The following is a 17,658-nucleotide window of genomic DNA, read 5'->3' as shown; positions in this document are numbered from 1 at the left end:
AGATAGCTCTCCCAAGGATTTCGAAAGTTGGTGGCACCACTGTAAAGTATTAAGAGATCTCTGGAATGTTGTCAGTGCTGAGGTACCAAGAATGTCTAAAAAGAAAATAACTATAATAAAAATGCTGAAGGTTCTAGTGGAAAAGATGGGCAACATAGTGAAGAGATGAGGAATTTCAGCCAAGATATAGGAATGATATAAAAGGAACAAAATGGAAATTCTATAAATAAAATAAAAATCAAGAATAAAGAAATAATTGGAGGAGCTTGAGACCAGCCTGGCCAACATGGCAAAACCCTGTCTCTACTAAAAATACAAAAATTAGCCATTAGCCGAGCACTGGGGCACGTGCCTGTAATCCCAGCTACTCGTGAGGCTGAGGCAGGAGAATCACTTGAATCTGGGAGGTGGAGGTTGCAGTGAGCTGAGATCGTGCCACTGCACTCCAGCCTGGGCAACAAGCGTAAAACTTGACCTCAAAAAAAAAAAAAAAAAAAAAAGAGAGAGAGAGAGAGAGAAATAATTGGGGCCAGGCATGGTGGCTCATGCCTGTAATCTCAGCACTTTGGGAAGCCAAGGTGGGAGGACTGCTTGAGGCCAACTGTTTGAGGCAGCAGTGAGTTTTGATTGTGGCATTGCACTCCAGCCTGGGTGGCAGAGTGAGACCTTGTCTTAAAAAAACTCAGATGCACTTACCAAGAAGCTGGAAAAAGCAGAGGAAAAAAGCAGTGAACTTGAAGACAGGTTAATAGCATGTATATAAGCTGAAATACAAAGGAAAAATGTGAAAAAAAAAATGAACAGGTCATCTGAGATCTGTGAGACAATATTAACAGGTCTCAGACAGGTGTTTTTGGAATCCTAGTAGGAGAGGAAAAAGAAAATGAGGTTGAAGAAACATTTGAAGAGATAATAGCCACGGACATTCCAAGATTAATGAAAGACATAAACCCAGAAATCCAAGAAACTCAACTGAACCTCAAGTAGGATAAATACAAAGGAAATAACATCTAGGCACATAGCAGAACTGCTGAAACCAGAAAGAAAATTTCCAAGAATCTGGGAAATTTCATATATATATATATGAATATTTCAAATAAAATTATATATACATATATATAAATATATAAAAGAATAAAATACTTTGGAATACATTTGATCAAGGAGGTAAAAAATCTGTACACTGGAAACTATAAGATATTAATAAAGGAAACTGAAGAAATACATATAAATGGAAAGATATCTCATATTCCTAAATTGGAATAATTACTATTGTTAAAATGTCCATACTAATACCACCTTCTGTAGACCCTGATTAACAGAGTCAATGTAATCTCTATCAAAATTCCAAGGGTATTTTTCACAGAAATAGAAAAAACAATCCTCAAATTCATATGGAACCATGAAAGACCCTGAGGAGCCAAAGCAATCTTGAAGAAGAACAAAGTTTAAAGCATCATAGTTCCTAATTTCAAACTATATTACAAAGCTATAGCAATCAAAACAGTGTAGTACTTCCTGAAAAATAGACACATTTAAGCCAACAGAACAGAATAGAGAACCTGGAAGTAAATCCATGCATATATGGCCAACTAATCTTTCTTTCTTTCTTTTTTTTTTTTTTTGAGATGGAGTCTCGCTCTGTCGCCCGGGCTGGAGTGCAGTGGCCGGATCTCAGCTCACTGCAAACTCCGCCTCCCAGGTTTACTCCATTCTCCTGCCTCAGCCTCCCGAGTAGCTGGGACTACAGGCGCCCGCCACTTCGCCCGGCTAGGTTTTTTGTATTTTTTAAGTAGAGACGGGGTTTCAACGTGTTAGCCATGATGGTCTCGATCTCCTGACCTCGTGATCCACCCGTCTCAGCCTCCCAAAGTGCTGGGATTACAGGCTTGAGCCACCGCGCCCGGCAAAAGACTAAACATATAACTACCATACAATCCAGCATTCCCACTACTGGGTATTTATCAAAAGGAAAAGAAATCAGTGTATCAAAGGGACACCTGTCCTTACATGTTTATTGCAACATTATTCACAACAGCAAAGACATGGAATCAACGTAAGTGAACATCAATGGATGAATGGATAAAGAAAATGGGGTGTATGTACCCAATGGAATACCGTTTGGCCATAAAAATAACAAAATCCTGTCGTTTGTAGCAATATGGATGGAACTGGAGGTCATTATTGTAAAGTGAAATAAGCCAGGCACAGAAAGACAAATACTACATGTTCTCACTCATATGTGGAAGGTAAAAACCATGATCTCATGAAAACAGAATGGAATGATGGATATTAGAGTCTGGGAAGGTGGGGTGCGTGGGAGGGAGTATAAAGAGAGGTTGATTAATGGGTACAAATATACAGTTAAATAGAAGAGTAAGTTCTAATGTTTTATATCTAACTGACAGTTCAATAGAAGAAATAAGTTCTAGTGTTTCTAGTCTGTCTATAGTCAGACCAGGGTATCTACACTTAGCAACTATATATACATATATACACATATACATATACATATATATACATATATACATATATATATACATATACACATATATACATATATATATACATATATATATATAATTATTTTTATTTATTTATTTATTTCGAGATGGAGTCTCGCTTTGTCGCCCAGGCTGGAGTGCAGTGGCGCGATCTTGACTTACTGCAAGCTCCGCCTCCTAGCTTCACGCCATTCTCCTGCCTCAGCCTCCTGAGTAGCTGGGTCTACAGGCACCCACCACTGCGACCGGCTAATTTTTTGTATTTTTAGTAGAGATGGGACTTCACCGTGGTCTTGATCTCCTGATCTCGTGATCCGCCCACCTTGGCCTCCCAAAATGCTGGGATTACAGGTGTGAACCACTGCACCTGGCCAGCAACAATATTTTTAACATTTCAAAGTAACTAGGAGAGAGGAAATGATACCAACAAGTAGACATAATAAATACTGAAGGAGATAGATACCCCAAAGACCCTGACTTGATCATTACACTTTCTACGCATATAACAAAAACTCATTATTCACTTTGTTTGGGGAAAATAATTTTTGGGTCTTTTGCCCATATCAAGGTAAAACAAAGCTCTCATATTATGACTGAACTGCATAATAACATACAAGATTAATTTTATTTTTAGTTGTTGGAGGTGTATCTCTACTGTAAAGAGGTCTCTGAGAAGTTGAGTTAGAGCCGTTTACAGCCTTAGATAAAACAACTGGGCAAAAAGCTGCATAGTATGTCTCTGTTTATCCCTGAATAAATCGTATGGTAAATACATTTGTAAAATATAAATATATTTATTAAAGCTAAAATATCTCTTACTAACCTTGGATAAATATTTGACCCAACACCATTTTCTTGATGAAATGCCAGTAATTCCACCATCAGGAAGATTTAGAATTCTTCCCAGTTTTACAAATCCACGAAAACTTTTTTGGTAAAGAACACCATTTATAAGAAAAAATATTCCATCCCGCGATACGATCACATCAGCCACACTCTGTCTTTCAGCATCACTCAGACTGCCTGGAGGCACTCTGATTCTGGTCCACGTACGGAATGAATCATTTGTTTGAAAGGTCTCCATATCAGCTACCAAAACAACAGATGCAACAACACAAGCATCCCAGGAAACCATTAATTGACTACCACGTGGTGAAGAGATTGGTAAAGAACCAGGAATTTCAGGTATGGTCAACAAAGGAAAAGTCAACAGAATAAGAAAATCTGCAATAAAGCAATCTTGAAAAGTAACTTGGTTTCCTCTAATCTCCTTTAGTGCATCATCTCTTGTCATTGGTACCATAATATGCCAGGTCCTAAGAAGAGAAAGAAAAGAGAGTAAAATGATCTCTCCCTTGTCTGCTCCATCTTGTACAGTTGATATTTATCATCTTGAAAACATTTTTAATTTTTATCAATACAAATCTGGATAAGACAAATAGTATTAAAATGCAGCCACTGCCACATTGTTTTTCTCATGCTTCACTCTGGTCCTAAAGGAAGACAATCTTGACTCTTGCAGCTGTTTCTTCTGCAATATGTCTCTGTATTGTCAAGTAAATATTCTTTTTTTTTTTTTTTGAGACAGAGTCTTGCTCTGTCGCCCAGGCTGGAGTGCAGTGGTGCGATCTCAGCTCACTGCAAGCTCCGCCTCTCGGGTTCACGCCATTCTCCTGCCTCAGCCTCCCGAGTAGCTGAGATTATAGGCATCCGCCACCATGCGCAGCTAATTTTTTGTATTTTTAGTAAAGATGGGGTTTCACCATGTTAGCCAGGATGATCTTGATCTCTTGACCTCGTGATCCGCCCGTCTCAGCCTCTCAAAGTGCTGGGATTACAGGCGTGAGCCACTGCGCCCGGCCTCAAGTAAAGATTCTTATATGCTCTTCTTAATATATAATTTTTATACATTATCTATTACCTTCTTTTTTCTCTTTTATTACTGCTACTTGTGGAGCAGGGCTAACTCCTAGGCAGTGTACCCAGAGCCAACCCTATTGCCTTCTTATATGGCAGATCAAGATGTATCTCTCATGTACCATGCCTACTTATACATCTTCTCTCCTTCTCTCAAATTAGTTATATTACCTTTTTAGTTAAATGAATAGAATGTTTATATTGTTTAGATTTACTGTGTAAATATTGCTTTCTACTGAACCAGTTCTATGAGTATGTTTTCTTCTCTCTACATGCATACATATACACAACTTTTCCTGGAGTTAATACTTGTTTTGTTTAAAAATTTTGGTTAGTTTTCCAGTAGGTCATTAAAATAGCATTTTATGATATTTTCCATGTGATAAATGCAGAGATAATCCAGTACTTGTTTCCTGGGGTTTCCCTTCATTACTCTCTCTTAGCTGCCACTTACAGGATCTCATGCTTTGATCTTTTCTGTTTTGCTAAAGCACATTCCTTAGCACCTTCCTGTGAAAGAATGTATAAACATACATTTTTTGAGACCCTGAATATCTGAAAAGATCTTTATTTTACACACCTGATGAATAATAGGTTAGGGAGAGGGCATTTTCTCCAGTCCTTTGGTAATCAGAATCACTGAGAAAGTCAGGTGATAGATTGATTTTTATTATTTAAATGGTTGTCCTGCTATAAGTTTTTGGGATCATTCCTTTTTCTCGCCAATCTAAAATCTGACAGGGCAGAGTCTATCTTTTGACGTGGGAACATGGAGTAATATATAAAAGCAAACACTCTGACATATCTTAGAAGCACTGAACATTTCTAAGCAGAGTTTCTCAGCTGGGCAATTCAAATGACAGCAGGCTGAAAGATGTTCAGTAAACACGTCTTGAGTCACTCATTTTCTTAATGAATACATACTTGGGTTGGTGATGATGACATTGTGCCCACTCAGCAGGACCCAGGTGAAGGGGACCTCAAGTTAGGGCAGTTGTAGAACTGTCACCAAACCTCTTATGTCTTAAATCATGTCAAAAAGAAACTCAGTGTAATTTTCACTTTTTGCAAGCCACATCACCTGGCTCTAACATTGGTTCCAATTACAATTTCTTAAATCACAATATCATTTTGCTACATTGTCCACTGGTTATATAATAATCTCAAATATGCAGTCACCTTGTAACTAGGTATTTATGACTGTTTTGTTTGAATGGACAATTGGTTATCTACAGGCATCAATAGGACTCAGCACAAAAGGGCTGCACAAGGCAAACTGCTCTTTTTCGATTTTCCGTATCAATCATTTTGTTTTCAAATTTTAATTTTTAAAATTGTGACTATACACTTTTCAAGAATTTTTTGGCTTTCCACTGTATAGCATCATCCTAATATATATATTCTCTTATTTTTGTGAAGATGCTATTCATATTAGTAAGAGTTCTCTAGAGAATAGAATAGGATATATAGAAACAGACAGAGATTTATTATGAGTGGTTGCCTCTCACATGATTACAGAAGCTGAGAAGTCCCATGATTTGCTGTCTACCAGATTGGAGGCCCAGTAAAGCCAGTGGTGTAGTTCCAGTCCAAGTCCAAAGGTGTGAGAACCAGGAGAACCAACAGAGTTAGTCTCAGTCTCAGTCCAGAGACCTCAAAACTGGGATGCCAATGTTGTGAGTCCTGGTCCAAGTCTGAAGGCTTGAGAAGCAGGAATGCCAATGTCTGAGTGCAGGAAAAGATGGATGTTGCAACTCAAGAAGACAGAGTGGATTTGCTCTTCTTTTGCCCTTTTGTCCTATTCAAGCCCTCAATGGACTGCATGATGCCCAACCACACTGGTGAGGGTTATCTTCTTTACTCAAGTCTACCAATTCAAATGCTAATCTCTTCCAGAAATACCTTCACAGACACACTCAGAAATTATGTTTACCAGCTATCTGGGCATCCCCTAGCCCAGTAAAGTTGATGCATACAACTAACCATTACAAGTCCATTCATTGTCAACTTGGCACCCATATGCATCTCAAAGTATTTCTAAATAAAGACAATAATGAGGTCATAATTCTACCTAACATGGCACAACAATCCTGCACAACAACTGAAAATGCACTACTCTCTTCTCCAGAAGAGGAGGTTGAAGTCCTTCAGTGATGTTTGCTCTTCTCCCAATATTCTGTAACTTAAATTATATGGTAAAAAGTTATCTCTCTCTCTCTCTCTATATATATACACACACACACACACACACACAAATGTATTCTTAACAAAATAAGGACGAAATACTCATGATGATTACATTCTGCATTTATATAACTGGTTATGTGGTTATAAGCTGGTATTTATAAGCTGCTACCCATTCTGTATTACTTCTGCCTTCTGTAAGAACCTCAGCTGGTCATGGTTCTTTACCTGACGGATAACTCAAATCTCCATTCCTAAAGTGTCTGGGCCATTTGTAGTCTTGGCTGGAATGGGTTTGTACAGTTTTCCATTACCTTAATCACAGAGCATGGTAATACTATGAGATGCATAAGGGATCTCCTGTATTTCAGACATAGTCTGCCTTATCTACATTGTGGAATAGTATTCCAATTTCCCCTTGGTAGTCTGGATAAATCACTCCAGCAAACACAGTATCTCCTGTCTTTGCCTGCTGACTCAGAGCCATGAGGAGCCCAAAGTGGTGAAGTGGTAGGCCAGCAGACCATAAAATCCTAGGAACTGGAGGCAAAAGTCTGCTAATAGGTCTCTAGGGGTAACAGTGAGTGTTGCCACTCCCATTTCCACCCTGACTCCTGGAGTTGAGAATGTTGGCAATCGGAAAAACAACACCATATATTAGGCATGACTCAGAGCATATATAGCCTTCTGGCAAATCTTGCTCAGCCGTTCAAGGTATTGTCACCTGAGGTCACTGTAATTGAGTTTTCAAAAGACCGTTTCACTATTCTACCATGCCAGCTGGAGAACATGGTAAGACCAGTGAATTCCAGGAGTATGGATCCAGTGCTGTCTTCTCTTGCTTCGAAAATAAATGAAATACCGTGAGAGTGGATAAGATACTCTGTAAGTCCACGGATGATAATTATGGTGAAGGATTGTGCATAGGGAAGACAAATTCACATCCAAAGTAAGTGTCTATTCCAGTAAGAACAAAACACTGCACTTCCATGATGGAAATGGTTCAGTGTAGTCAGCCTGCCACCAGTTAGCTGGCTAATCACCACACAGAATGGTGTCATATTGGGGGTCCACTGTTCGTATCTGCTGCTGGCAGATTGGGTACTCAGAGATGGCCATAGCCAGATCAGCCTTGGTGAGTGGAAGTCCATGTTGCTGAGCCCATAAATAACCTCAATTTCTGCTACCATGGCTACTTTCTTTCATGAATGCATTGGGTGATGACAACAGTGACTGGAGAAACTGGTATGCACAGAATGGGTCATCCTATACATTTAATTGTTAAATCTTCATCTGCTGACATCACTCTTCAGTGATCATTCACATGGGATACAAGTATCTTCACAATTTTTGCACATTCAGAAAGGTTTATCTGCATACCTCTTCCCCATATTTATTTGTCACCAATTTTCCAATCATATTCTTTTGAAGTACCTAATCATCCAGCCAAACCACTGGCTGCAGCCCATGGATTGGTATATAATAGCATGTCTGGTCATTTCTTCTTCCATCCCTTTACTTTCAGTTTATGTGTGTCCTCACAGGTGAAGTGGCAGCTTGTAATTGGGTCTTATTTTTCAGTTCAATCAGCTACTCTATGTCTTTTGAGAATTTAATCCACTTACATTCAATGTAATTCTACTTCCATTCTAAAATTGTTTTTTGGTTGCTTTATAGATCCTTTCTTACTGTTTTACTATCTTTCTTTTGGCTAAGAGATTTCCTCTAGTAGTATGATTTCATTCCTTCCGTTTTATTTTTGTGAATCTATTATAGGTTTTTGCTTTGTGGTTACCATGAGGCTTACACATAACATCTTATAGCTATAATAGGTTATTTTAAGCTAATAACAACTTAGATTGAAATTTTTCTATATTTTACTCTACTCTTCCTCACAATTATGATTTATGTCTTTTTATATTGCATATACCTTAACCAATTATTGTGGTTACTATTTTTAATAATTTTGGCTTTTAACTTTTATACAATAAGTCATTTACAAACCATCATTACAGTATTAGAATATTCTAAATTTGACTTATTTTAGGCCTATTTCAGATGTTTTCATATTACTCATTAGCATCCTTTTCTTTCAGTTTGATGCACTCCTTTTAGTATTTCTTGTAAGATAGGTCTAGTGGTGATAAACTCCCTCAGATTTTGTCTGTCTGTGAAAATCTTCATTTTTGAAGGATGGCTTGCCAAGCACAGTATTCTTGGTTGACTTTTCTTTATTCAGCACTTTGAATATGAATGTATCATCCCATTCCCTTCTTGCCTGTAAGACTTCTGCTGAGAAGTCTGAAGCTAGGTGTACTGGAACTCCCTCATATGTTATTTGCTTCTTTTCTCTTGCTTCTTTCAGGATCCTCTCTTTGTCTTTCATCTTTGACAATTTGATTACAATAAGTCTTGGGGTAGTCTTATTTGGATTGAATCTGACTGATGACCTTTAATCTTTATGTACCTGGATAATTATAATTTTCTGCAGGTTTCAAAAGTTTCCTATTTCTTTAAGTAAACTTTCTACCCCACTGCAAATCTCTACTCCCTCTTAAACCCCAATGACTTAAGTATTTACTATTTTGATGCTGTTCCGTAAATCCCACTGGCTTTCTTCATTCTTTTGATTCTTTTTTCCACTATAACTGTATATTTTCAAGTAATCTGTCTTCAGGTTCACAGATATTTTCTTCTCCTTGATCAACTGGCTGTTGACGCTCTCTATTGCATTTTTCATTTTGCTCACTTATTTTTCAGCACTTGCATTTTTGTTTGATTAAAAAAATCAATCTCTGTTAAATTTATCATTCTGATCATTATTGTTTCCTCATTTTGTCAAACTGTTTCTCTGTATTTTCTTGAAGTGCAGTAAGCTTCCTTAAAACAGTTATTTTTAATTATATGTCAGACAGTTCATACATCTCTATCTCTTTAGGGCCAGTCACTGGCACTTTAGTTTGTCTATTTGGGGACACCACATTTCCCTGATTTTCTTGATCTTTCTGGTCATGCATTGATATCTGTGCATTGAAGTAGTAGATATTTATTCCAATCTTCACAGTATAGTTTTGTCTGGGAACACAATTCAACAGTAAGCCTGTCCAGCGATTCTAGGTGGGTCAGCTGGTATGGCCCATAAACCTATGATCATGGTAGCCACTGAAACACTGGGGGGCACCTTAAGCCCAGGACCATCACAGTTGGTACAGCACCAAGCTGGAAACCCTTGGCCACTGAAGATGATGTAGTGATGGGATGTATCTGAAGTCCACAGCCTCTAAGATCTGCCTGCTGCTGAGGTTTCTCCAAAACCCAAGGCCTCTGTAGTCAGCTGGCAGTGATGCAGGCCAGAGATTGAGTCAATTTCCCTTAGCATTCTCCTTCAGGGATGCCCAGAAAGGGGCTATGTTCCTATAGCTGTCCACTTTTTGGTGCTGCTGCATAGCATACAAAGCCATCTGTAAACCAGGCCCAAATTTTCTTTTCCTCTGTTAACTCATTGTAGGGAGTGCCCCATGAGACCATAGGTGCAAATGGGGAGCGAGAAGACAGTGTAGCAGCAGTAGGAACCATGCAAATTTGGGTCACTTCCCCTAAAATTTACTTGTTCCTTGAGGGCCTGTTAGGGCCCAGTCATGTATATACCACTTCCATCTGATAATGGAGTATTGTGTTGCTGTGCATGTCCAACATTATGACTCACTGAGTCAAGTAACACCCAGTTCATGATAGACAGCTAGGGCTGCATGGTAACTTGGTGGCCCACAGTCAAGCATTCGGTCTCTGCTAAAGCCCAATAGTAGCCCAAGAATTGTCTCCTAAAAGGAGAGTAGTTATCCAAGGATGATGAAAGGGGCCTTTCTCCAAAATCCAAAGGGAGTGTGATTCAATTTACCTGTAAGGGCCTGCCAAAGGCTCTATACCATCCCTATCTGCTAGATCAAATGGCCCAAGTGGCAGAGCAGTTTGCACAGCAGCCTGGACCTATTGGAGCCTTCTTTTATCCTGGGTCCCACTGAAAACCCACAGCTTTTTGGGCTATCTGGGAAATGGCCCAGCATAACATTCCCAAATGAGGAATATGTTGCCTCCAAAATCCAAAGAGGCCCATTAGGCATTGTGCCTCTTTCTTGGTTATAGGAGGGAACAGATGCAAACAACTTAACCTTCACCTTCGAAGGGATATCTTGATAGGCCTCACACCACTGGAATGCAAGAAATTTCACGGAGGTAGAAGTCCTCAAATTTGAGTTGGATAGCTTGTGAATGTCTTACCAATACATCTAGGGTCATTGCCACCTCTTGCTCACTATGTCCAATCAACATAATGTCATCAGTATAATGGACCAGTGTGATATCTTATGAAAGGGAAAGGTGACCAAGATGCCTGCAAACTAAATTATGACATAGGGCTAGAGAGTTGATATACCCTTGAGGTAGAACATTGAAGGTGTATTGCTGGCCTTGCCCATGGAAGGTAAACTGTTTCTGTTGGGCCTCATAGACAGAGATGGAAAAAAGGGCATTTGCCAGATCCATAACTGCATAGCATGTAGCAAGGGGTGTGTTAATTTGCTCAAGCAATGAAACACATCTGGTACAGCAGCTGCAATTGGAGTTACCACCTGGTTAAGCTTATGACAACCCACTATCATTCTCCAACATCCATCTGTCTTCTGCACCAGCCAGATACATAAGTTGAATGGGGACGTGGAAATCATATCATCCCTGCATCTTCCAGTTTCTTGATGGTGGCACTAGTCTTTGCAATCTCTTCAGGAATTCAGCATTGCTTTTGATTCACTATTTTCCAAGGTAGAGGCAGTGCTAGTGCCTTCCACATGGCCTTACTCACTATAATTATCCTCACTACACAGGACAGGAACTAATATGGAGATTCTGTCAGCTGCTAAGTATTATCCCAAGTATGCATCCTAGAACTGAAAGAAGAATCACAGCATGGGTTTGGAGACTACTGGATTCACTGTGAGACAGGCCTGAGTTAAAACTCCATTGATCATCTAACCTCCATCAGCCCATGTTCTGATGGAGGCCCAGGGTGACATTTTGGATCTCCTGGAATCAGTGTCAGTTCAGAGCCAGTGGCCAGTAAGCTGTGAAATGTCTGATATTTCCTTTTCCCCAGTATGCAATTACCCTGGTTAGAGGCCACAGGTCCCTTTGAGGTAGGCTGGGAAAAGATTCACAATAATACATTTTTATGGTGAATAAAGGTCCTTCCTGAAGGGGATGCAGCCGCCTCTTTATTTAAGGGCTTTTGGATCTATAGACAGGCTCAAGTGTGCTATGTATGATTTGTGAAGTTTTCTTTTGCTCCCTGCTTTGTGCTGTTTCTTCTGATTTCCATTTTTCTGGTTATTGAGGTAGGTGTCTGACTATCATATTGCAGGCTTTCTGTAATTTTCTGGTGGTCCTTCACTGTGCACTAATATTTAGGAAAGGAGCCATGACAAGGTGTGAGTCAGCTTTATCACTGAGCATATGATATCTGTTGCTTCCATCGTGACCCACTGTTTCTCCCCACACCTCATAATATAAGTTCTTTTAAGTAGGTCTGATCAGTTAATCCAAAGAAGAATCCTTCTCTTATCTTGTCAAGAGGATATATGTTATGTTTCTATATTTAGGGAGCAGGGCTGGAAAAAAGGGCTGAATGCACACTGGGGAGTTTCTACCATATTATTTTATATATATATGCACACACACACACACACACACACACACACACACACACACATACACACACACACTGTTATTGACTATAGTCACCCTGATGCACAATAATCTGAAAATATATTCCTCCTGTAAATCTGAACTTCTGTACCCTTTGATTAATACTTCCTCCTTTTCATACCCTCCCCCCTCCCCCATCTTGGCTCTAGTAACCATCATTCTACTCTCTACTTCTATGAGGTCAACGTTTTTAGCGTTTTCATGTAAGTGAGATCATATAGTATTTGTCCTTCTGTGCCTGGCTCATTTCTCTTAGTGTAATGTCCTCCAGGTTTCCCTACGTTGTTGCAAGTGACAGAATTTCCTTCTTTTTAGAAGGCTGAATAGTATTCCATTGTGTACATACACCACATCTTCTTTATCCATGCATCTTCTGATGGACACATAGGTTGCTTCCATATCTCAGCTACTGTGAATCAGTGAACACGGGAATGCAGATATCCCTTCCACATACTGATTTCAATTCCTTTGGATATACACTTAGAAGTGGGATTGCTGGATCCCACTGGTAGCTGTAGTGGATTGCTGGTAATTCTATTTTGAGTTTTTTGAGAAACTTCCATACCATTTCCCATAATGGCTATATTAAATTATATTCCCAACAATGTACCAGGGATACTTTTCATCCACATCTTTACCAACACTTGTTATCTTTTGTCGTTTTGATAAAAGTCACTCTAATAGGTATGAGGTGATACCTCGCTGTGCTTTGAATGTGCATTTCCCTAATGATGAGAGATGCTGCACTTTTTTCCACATACCTGTTGTATTGTTTGGAATCTGTAGTTGGGCAGGGCTCCATGCTGGGATCCAAGGCTAGGTGAGGTGTACAGAGTGGACAGGGCCAGAGGCTATGCTCCACACACATGCATTGGCTGAGCTTATCTTTAGATTCAGGGTAGTCTTATACATCACGGTATACTATGCAGCCATAAAAAAGAATAAAATATGTCCTGTGCAGCAACATAAATGAAGCTGGAGGCCATTATCTTAAGTGAAATAACTCAGAAACAGAAAATCAAATACTGCTTGTTCTCACTTATAAGTAAGTGGGAGCTAAACAACGAGTACACACTGACATAAAGATGGAAATAACAGACAGCGGGGACCCCATAAAAGGACAGGGTGGGAGGGGAGTGAGGGTTAAAAAACTGCCTATTGAGTACAATGCTCACTATTTGGGTCATGGGTACACTAGGTGCCCAAACACCACCATTACTCAGTATATCCATGTAACAAACCTACACACGTACACCTTGAATCTAAAATTTAAAAACAGAAAAGCACAGCATCAAGGTATGGTAGAGTCGCCACTCAGCTGCTGGTGTTGTGTGAGGCCAGAAACTCCCTCGGCAGGTAAATGCTGACCTACACTTGCCTCCTGCTAGGGGGAAGGCTTCAGGAAAGCACCAGGGCTTGGGTGGAACACTGCTCTACCTTGCGGTTGAGTGGGGCCAGATGCTCCCTCCAGAGGAAAACACGGACCCGCACCTGCCTTCTGGCCTGGGGAAGGTTTAAGGAGAATGCTGGGGCTGGATGGGGAAGCTGGCTAGTGACGTGAGGCTGGCAGACCTGTGGACCATGTTTCTTGCAGAGTGATGCTGTTGGCTAGTCCCTCTGGTGTGGTGCCCCATTTGCCAGAATGCAGAGTCATCACTAATGTCACATGCTGGTTGCTGGTTGCTGTGTGCTCCAGGCCCCGTTCTTCATTTCTAACTGATCCCCGGTGGTCTAGCCCTGCCAGCACTCCCAGTGTATCCTGTGGGGTGAGACAGGACTAAGCCTCCCGTGAAGGGTCCCAGAATGGTGGAAAAGTTGAATATCCAACTCTACTCTTTCCCCGTGGGGGAAACTGTGGGCCTAGGGAAATCTGTGTGTGGCACTGCGTAGCTTGAGAGATACGTGACATGGTCAAAGAGAAACAATTCCTCTTACCCTTTGAATATGGCTTTTCTTAGTTCTGCAGTCCAACGGGGCGTTTCAGCTTCACTTCTGAGTTCTTGGATATTGGCAAAGGTATTCTTGTTTGTGGAAAGTTGCTAGCTGGAGTTCTAGGGGTGTGGGGAGCTGGGCCAGAGAACTCCAATTCTACCATCTTGCTGATGCAACTTCCCACCAATTTAGAATTTTCTTCTGTAAGTGCTTACTTAACAGAATTGCTAAACCTACTCAGTTACCACTTCTCCCTCTGCTTTCTATTTTTTGTTCTTGCCTCCCTTCCAATTTTTGACTTCATAGGTTTGTAACCTTAAAAAATTTTTTTTCGGCCGGGCGCGGTGGCTCAAGCCTGTAATCCCAGCACTTTGGGAGGCCGAGACGGGCGGATCACGAGGTCAGGAGATCGAGACCATTTTGGCTAACACAGTGAAACCCCATCTCTACTAAAAAATACAAAAAACTAGCCGGGCGAGGTGGCGGGCGCCTGTAGTCCTAGCTACTCGGGAGGCTGAGGCAGGAGAATGGCATAAACCCGGGAGGCGGAGCTTGCAGTGAGCCGAGATCCGGCCACTGCACTCCAGCCTGGGCGACAGAGCGAGACTCCGTCTCAAAAAAAAAAAAAAAAAAAAAAAAAAAAATTTTTTTTCTCCCTGTCATTTTGGTAAGATTTTGGGAGAGAATAGAGATAAATAAAAATACTTAATCTGCCATGTTTTAATTTATCTTCATTTAAGTAAGTTTCCATAAGCCATGTTCCTTTTGTTCTTTTGAAAAGATTTTTTAAAAAGAAGAGATGGGGGTCTCACTATGTTGCCCAGGCTGGTCTCAAACTCCCGGGCTCCAGACATCCTCCTGTGTCAGCCTCCCGAGGGTGACAGCACTGTACCCAGCCTTGTTATGTTCTGCTTAGGAGCTTTGGTGGCCCTTAATTATATACAGGAAAAAACCCTCAAACATTTCCAAATGATTTTCTGGGAATCTCCATATGTTTTTCCTTTTCTTTGCTAATCAATTTCATTTGCCATATTATATTTCAGATGTGTTCTTTCCTCCTTCCAAAACTGTTTATAGTCTTCGCCTCTCCTGGAGTATCCACTTCCCTCTTCTCCTTCCCTGTACTATACGTGTTCTTTAAGGTCCTGCACAATTACTACCTCTTGTATTTTTCTTTCCTGTTTTACCACAAAATATATCTTTTATAAGAATAATATTTCCTAAGCTCATATTAGTCATTCATGTTAATGAAATGTTATGACATCCAAGGCTACATATTCTAAATAGTTCTCTGAATTCTCTACCTACGCATATTTTCCTTATATTTATTTTAAAGTATAACTTCATTTCATTATGACTGTATCATGTATACAAAAGAGTATATAATGCACATACACCATTTAAAGAATACTAAGATGAACACCTGTCTGTTAATCACCCAGATCAAGAACCAGAACATTACCAATACCTTAAAAATTTCCTGTATGCCTCACCTTCCCTACCTCCCCCACCTGCTCTCAGGTAATCACTGACCTGATGTAGTGATTGCATTTATGTTTACATTCCCATGGTTTTTTTTTTTTTTTTTGGTGGGGAGACAGGGTCTCACTCTTCTCCCCAGGCTGGAGTGTAGTGGCAAGATCATGGCTCACTGCAGCCTCAGTCTCCTGGGCTCAAGAAGGCCTCCCACCTCAACCTACCAGGTAGCTAGGACCACAGGCGCAAACCGCCATGCCCAGATAATTAAAACAATTTTTTTTTTTTTTTTTTTTTAAAGAGACAGGGTCTCCTTACGTTGCCTAGGCTGGCCTTGAACTCCTGGGCTCAAGCAATACTCCCACCTTGGTCTCCCAAAGTGTTGGAATTACTGGTCTGCGCAACTGTGCCTGGCCTCCCATGCGTTTTTACACCTAGTTTTGCCACGTATATGTCTTAACAACATAGAAGTGCAAAGAGAAATAGAAAAATCCACTATTATCTCTTGCAACTTCAGCAACTCTCTATCATTAATTAACAGATCCAGCAGGCAGAAAATCAGTAAGGACATAGCTGAACTAATCAATCAACTGGATTCAATGGATACTTATAGACTACTTCATCCAACAACAGGAGAATACATATTTTTCTCAGTCCCACACAAGTATTCACCAAGATGCACCATATGCCAGGTCATAAAATGCATCCTTAACAAAATTTAAAAGAATAGAAATCATACAAAGTATGGTCTCAAACCACAATGTAATTAAACTAGAAGTCAAATTCACATAAAGAGCAGTATCTATTAAATAAACTGGAAAAATAATTAATAATCTTCCAAAACAAAGCACCAGGCCCAATAACTTTCTTTTTAGGCTAGTGAATGCTAACACTGAAGGAACAAATAATGCTAATTCTCTAGAAACTCTTCCAATAGAAGCAGAGGGAATTTTTCCCAACTCATTCTACGAGGCCAGCCAGCATTGCCCTAATACCAAAACAAGATAAAGACATCACAAGAAAGGAAAGCTACAGACCTTTTAGATCCAACAATGTGTAAAAAGAATTGCACATCGTGACCAAATGAGATTTACTCCAGGTATGCAAGGCTGGTCCCACATTCAAAAATAAATTAATGTAATCCACCAAATTAACAGGCTAAAGAAGAAAAATCATACAGTAGATGCAGGAAAAGCATTTGACAAAGTCAACACTCATTCATGCTAAAAACTCTAAGCAAACTAGCAACAGAGGGGACCTTCTTAAACTTGTTAAAAAGAGTCTAAAGAAAGCATACAAAAACTTAACAATGAGAAACTAGGTGCTCTCCTCCTAAGACTGGCTACACGACAAGGATGTCTCCTCTCATTATTTCTATTCAACATAGCATTGGAAATGCTAGCTAACATGAGAAAGTGAAATAAAAGGTGTTCAGATTGGGATGGAATAAATAAAACTGGTTTTTGTTTGCAGATGACATAAACAACTGTTTAGAAAATCTTAAAGAACAGAAAAAAGAACCTCCTGGAACTAATAAAAATTATACCTGCAGGATACAAAGTTCACACAAAAGTCAATTCACATGCTTTAAAAAACTAGTTTGAGGATGGAGGCAGAACAAGATGGGTGAATAGAAGCCTTCACCAATCATCTTCTCTATAGGAACATGAAATTTAACAACTATCTACCCAAGAAAGCAACTTCATAAGAGCCAAAATCAAGTGAGTAATCACACTATCTGGTTTTAACATCATATCAAGGAAACAGACACTGAAGAAGGTGGAAAGACAGTCTTGAGTTGCCAACATCACCCCTTCCCCATCTCTCAGTAGTAGCTGCATAGAGCAGACAACGCATCTGTGTGCTTTCGGGAGACAGAATACAGGAA

At 39.9% G+C, this 17,658-nt stretch overlaps 1 protein-coding gene across 4 annotated transcripts in view; it reads right to left on the bottom strand.

The window, feature by feature from the left end:
- Positions 1–17,658, bottom strand: part of CATSPERE (catsper channel auxiliary subunit epsilon) — a 162,151-nt gene that overhangs the window by 85,486 nt on the left and 59,007 nt on the right. For all 4 annotated transcript variants that reach the window (XM_010353277.2, XM_010353278.2, XM_010353279.2 and 1 more), the window contains one exon: positions 3,328–3,820. In XM_010353277.2, the coding sequence (XP_010351579.1) occupies positions 3,328–3,820 (493 nt within the window). The remainder of the gene's footprint in view (positions 1–3,327; positions 3,821–17,658) is intronic.

This window comes from Rhinopithecus roxellana, chromosome 8 (assembly GCF_007565055.1).
Source record: "Rhinopithecus roxellana isolate Shanxi Qingling chromosome 8, ASM756505v1, whole genome shotgun sequence".
In the NCBI taxonomy this organism is placed as follows: domain Eukaryota; kingdom Metazoa; phylum Chordata; class Mammalia; order Primates; family Cercopithecidae; genus Rhinopithecus; species Rhinopithecus roxellana.
Note: the sequence above shows the minus strand (reverse complement) of the source record. Positions and strands in the feature narration are given on the sequence as shown.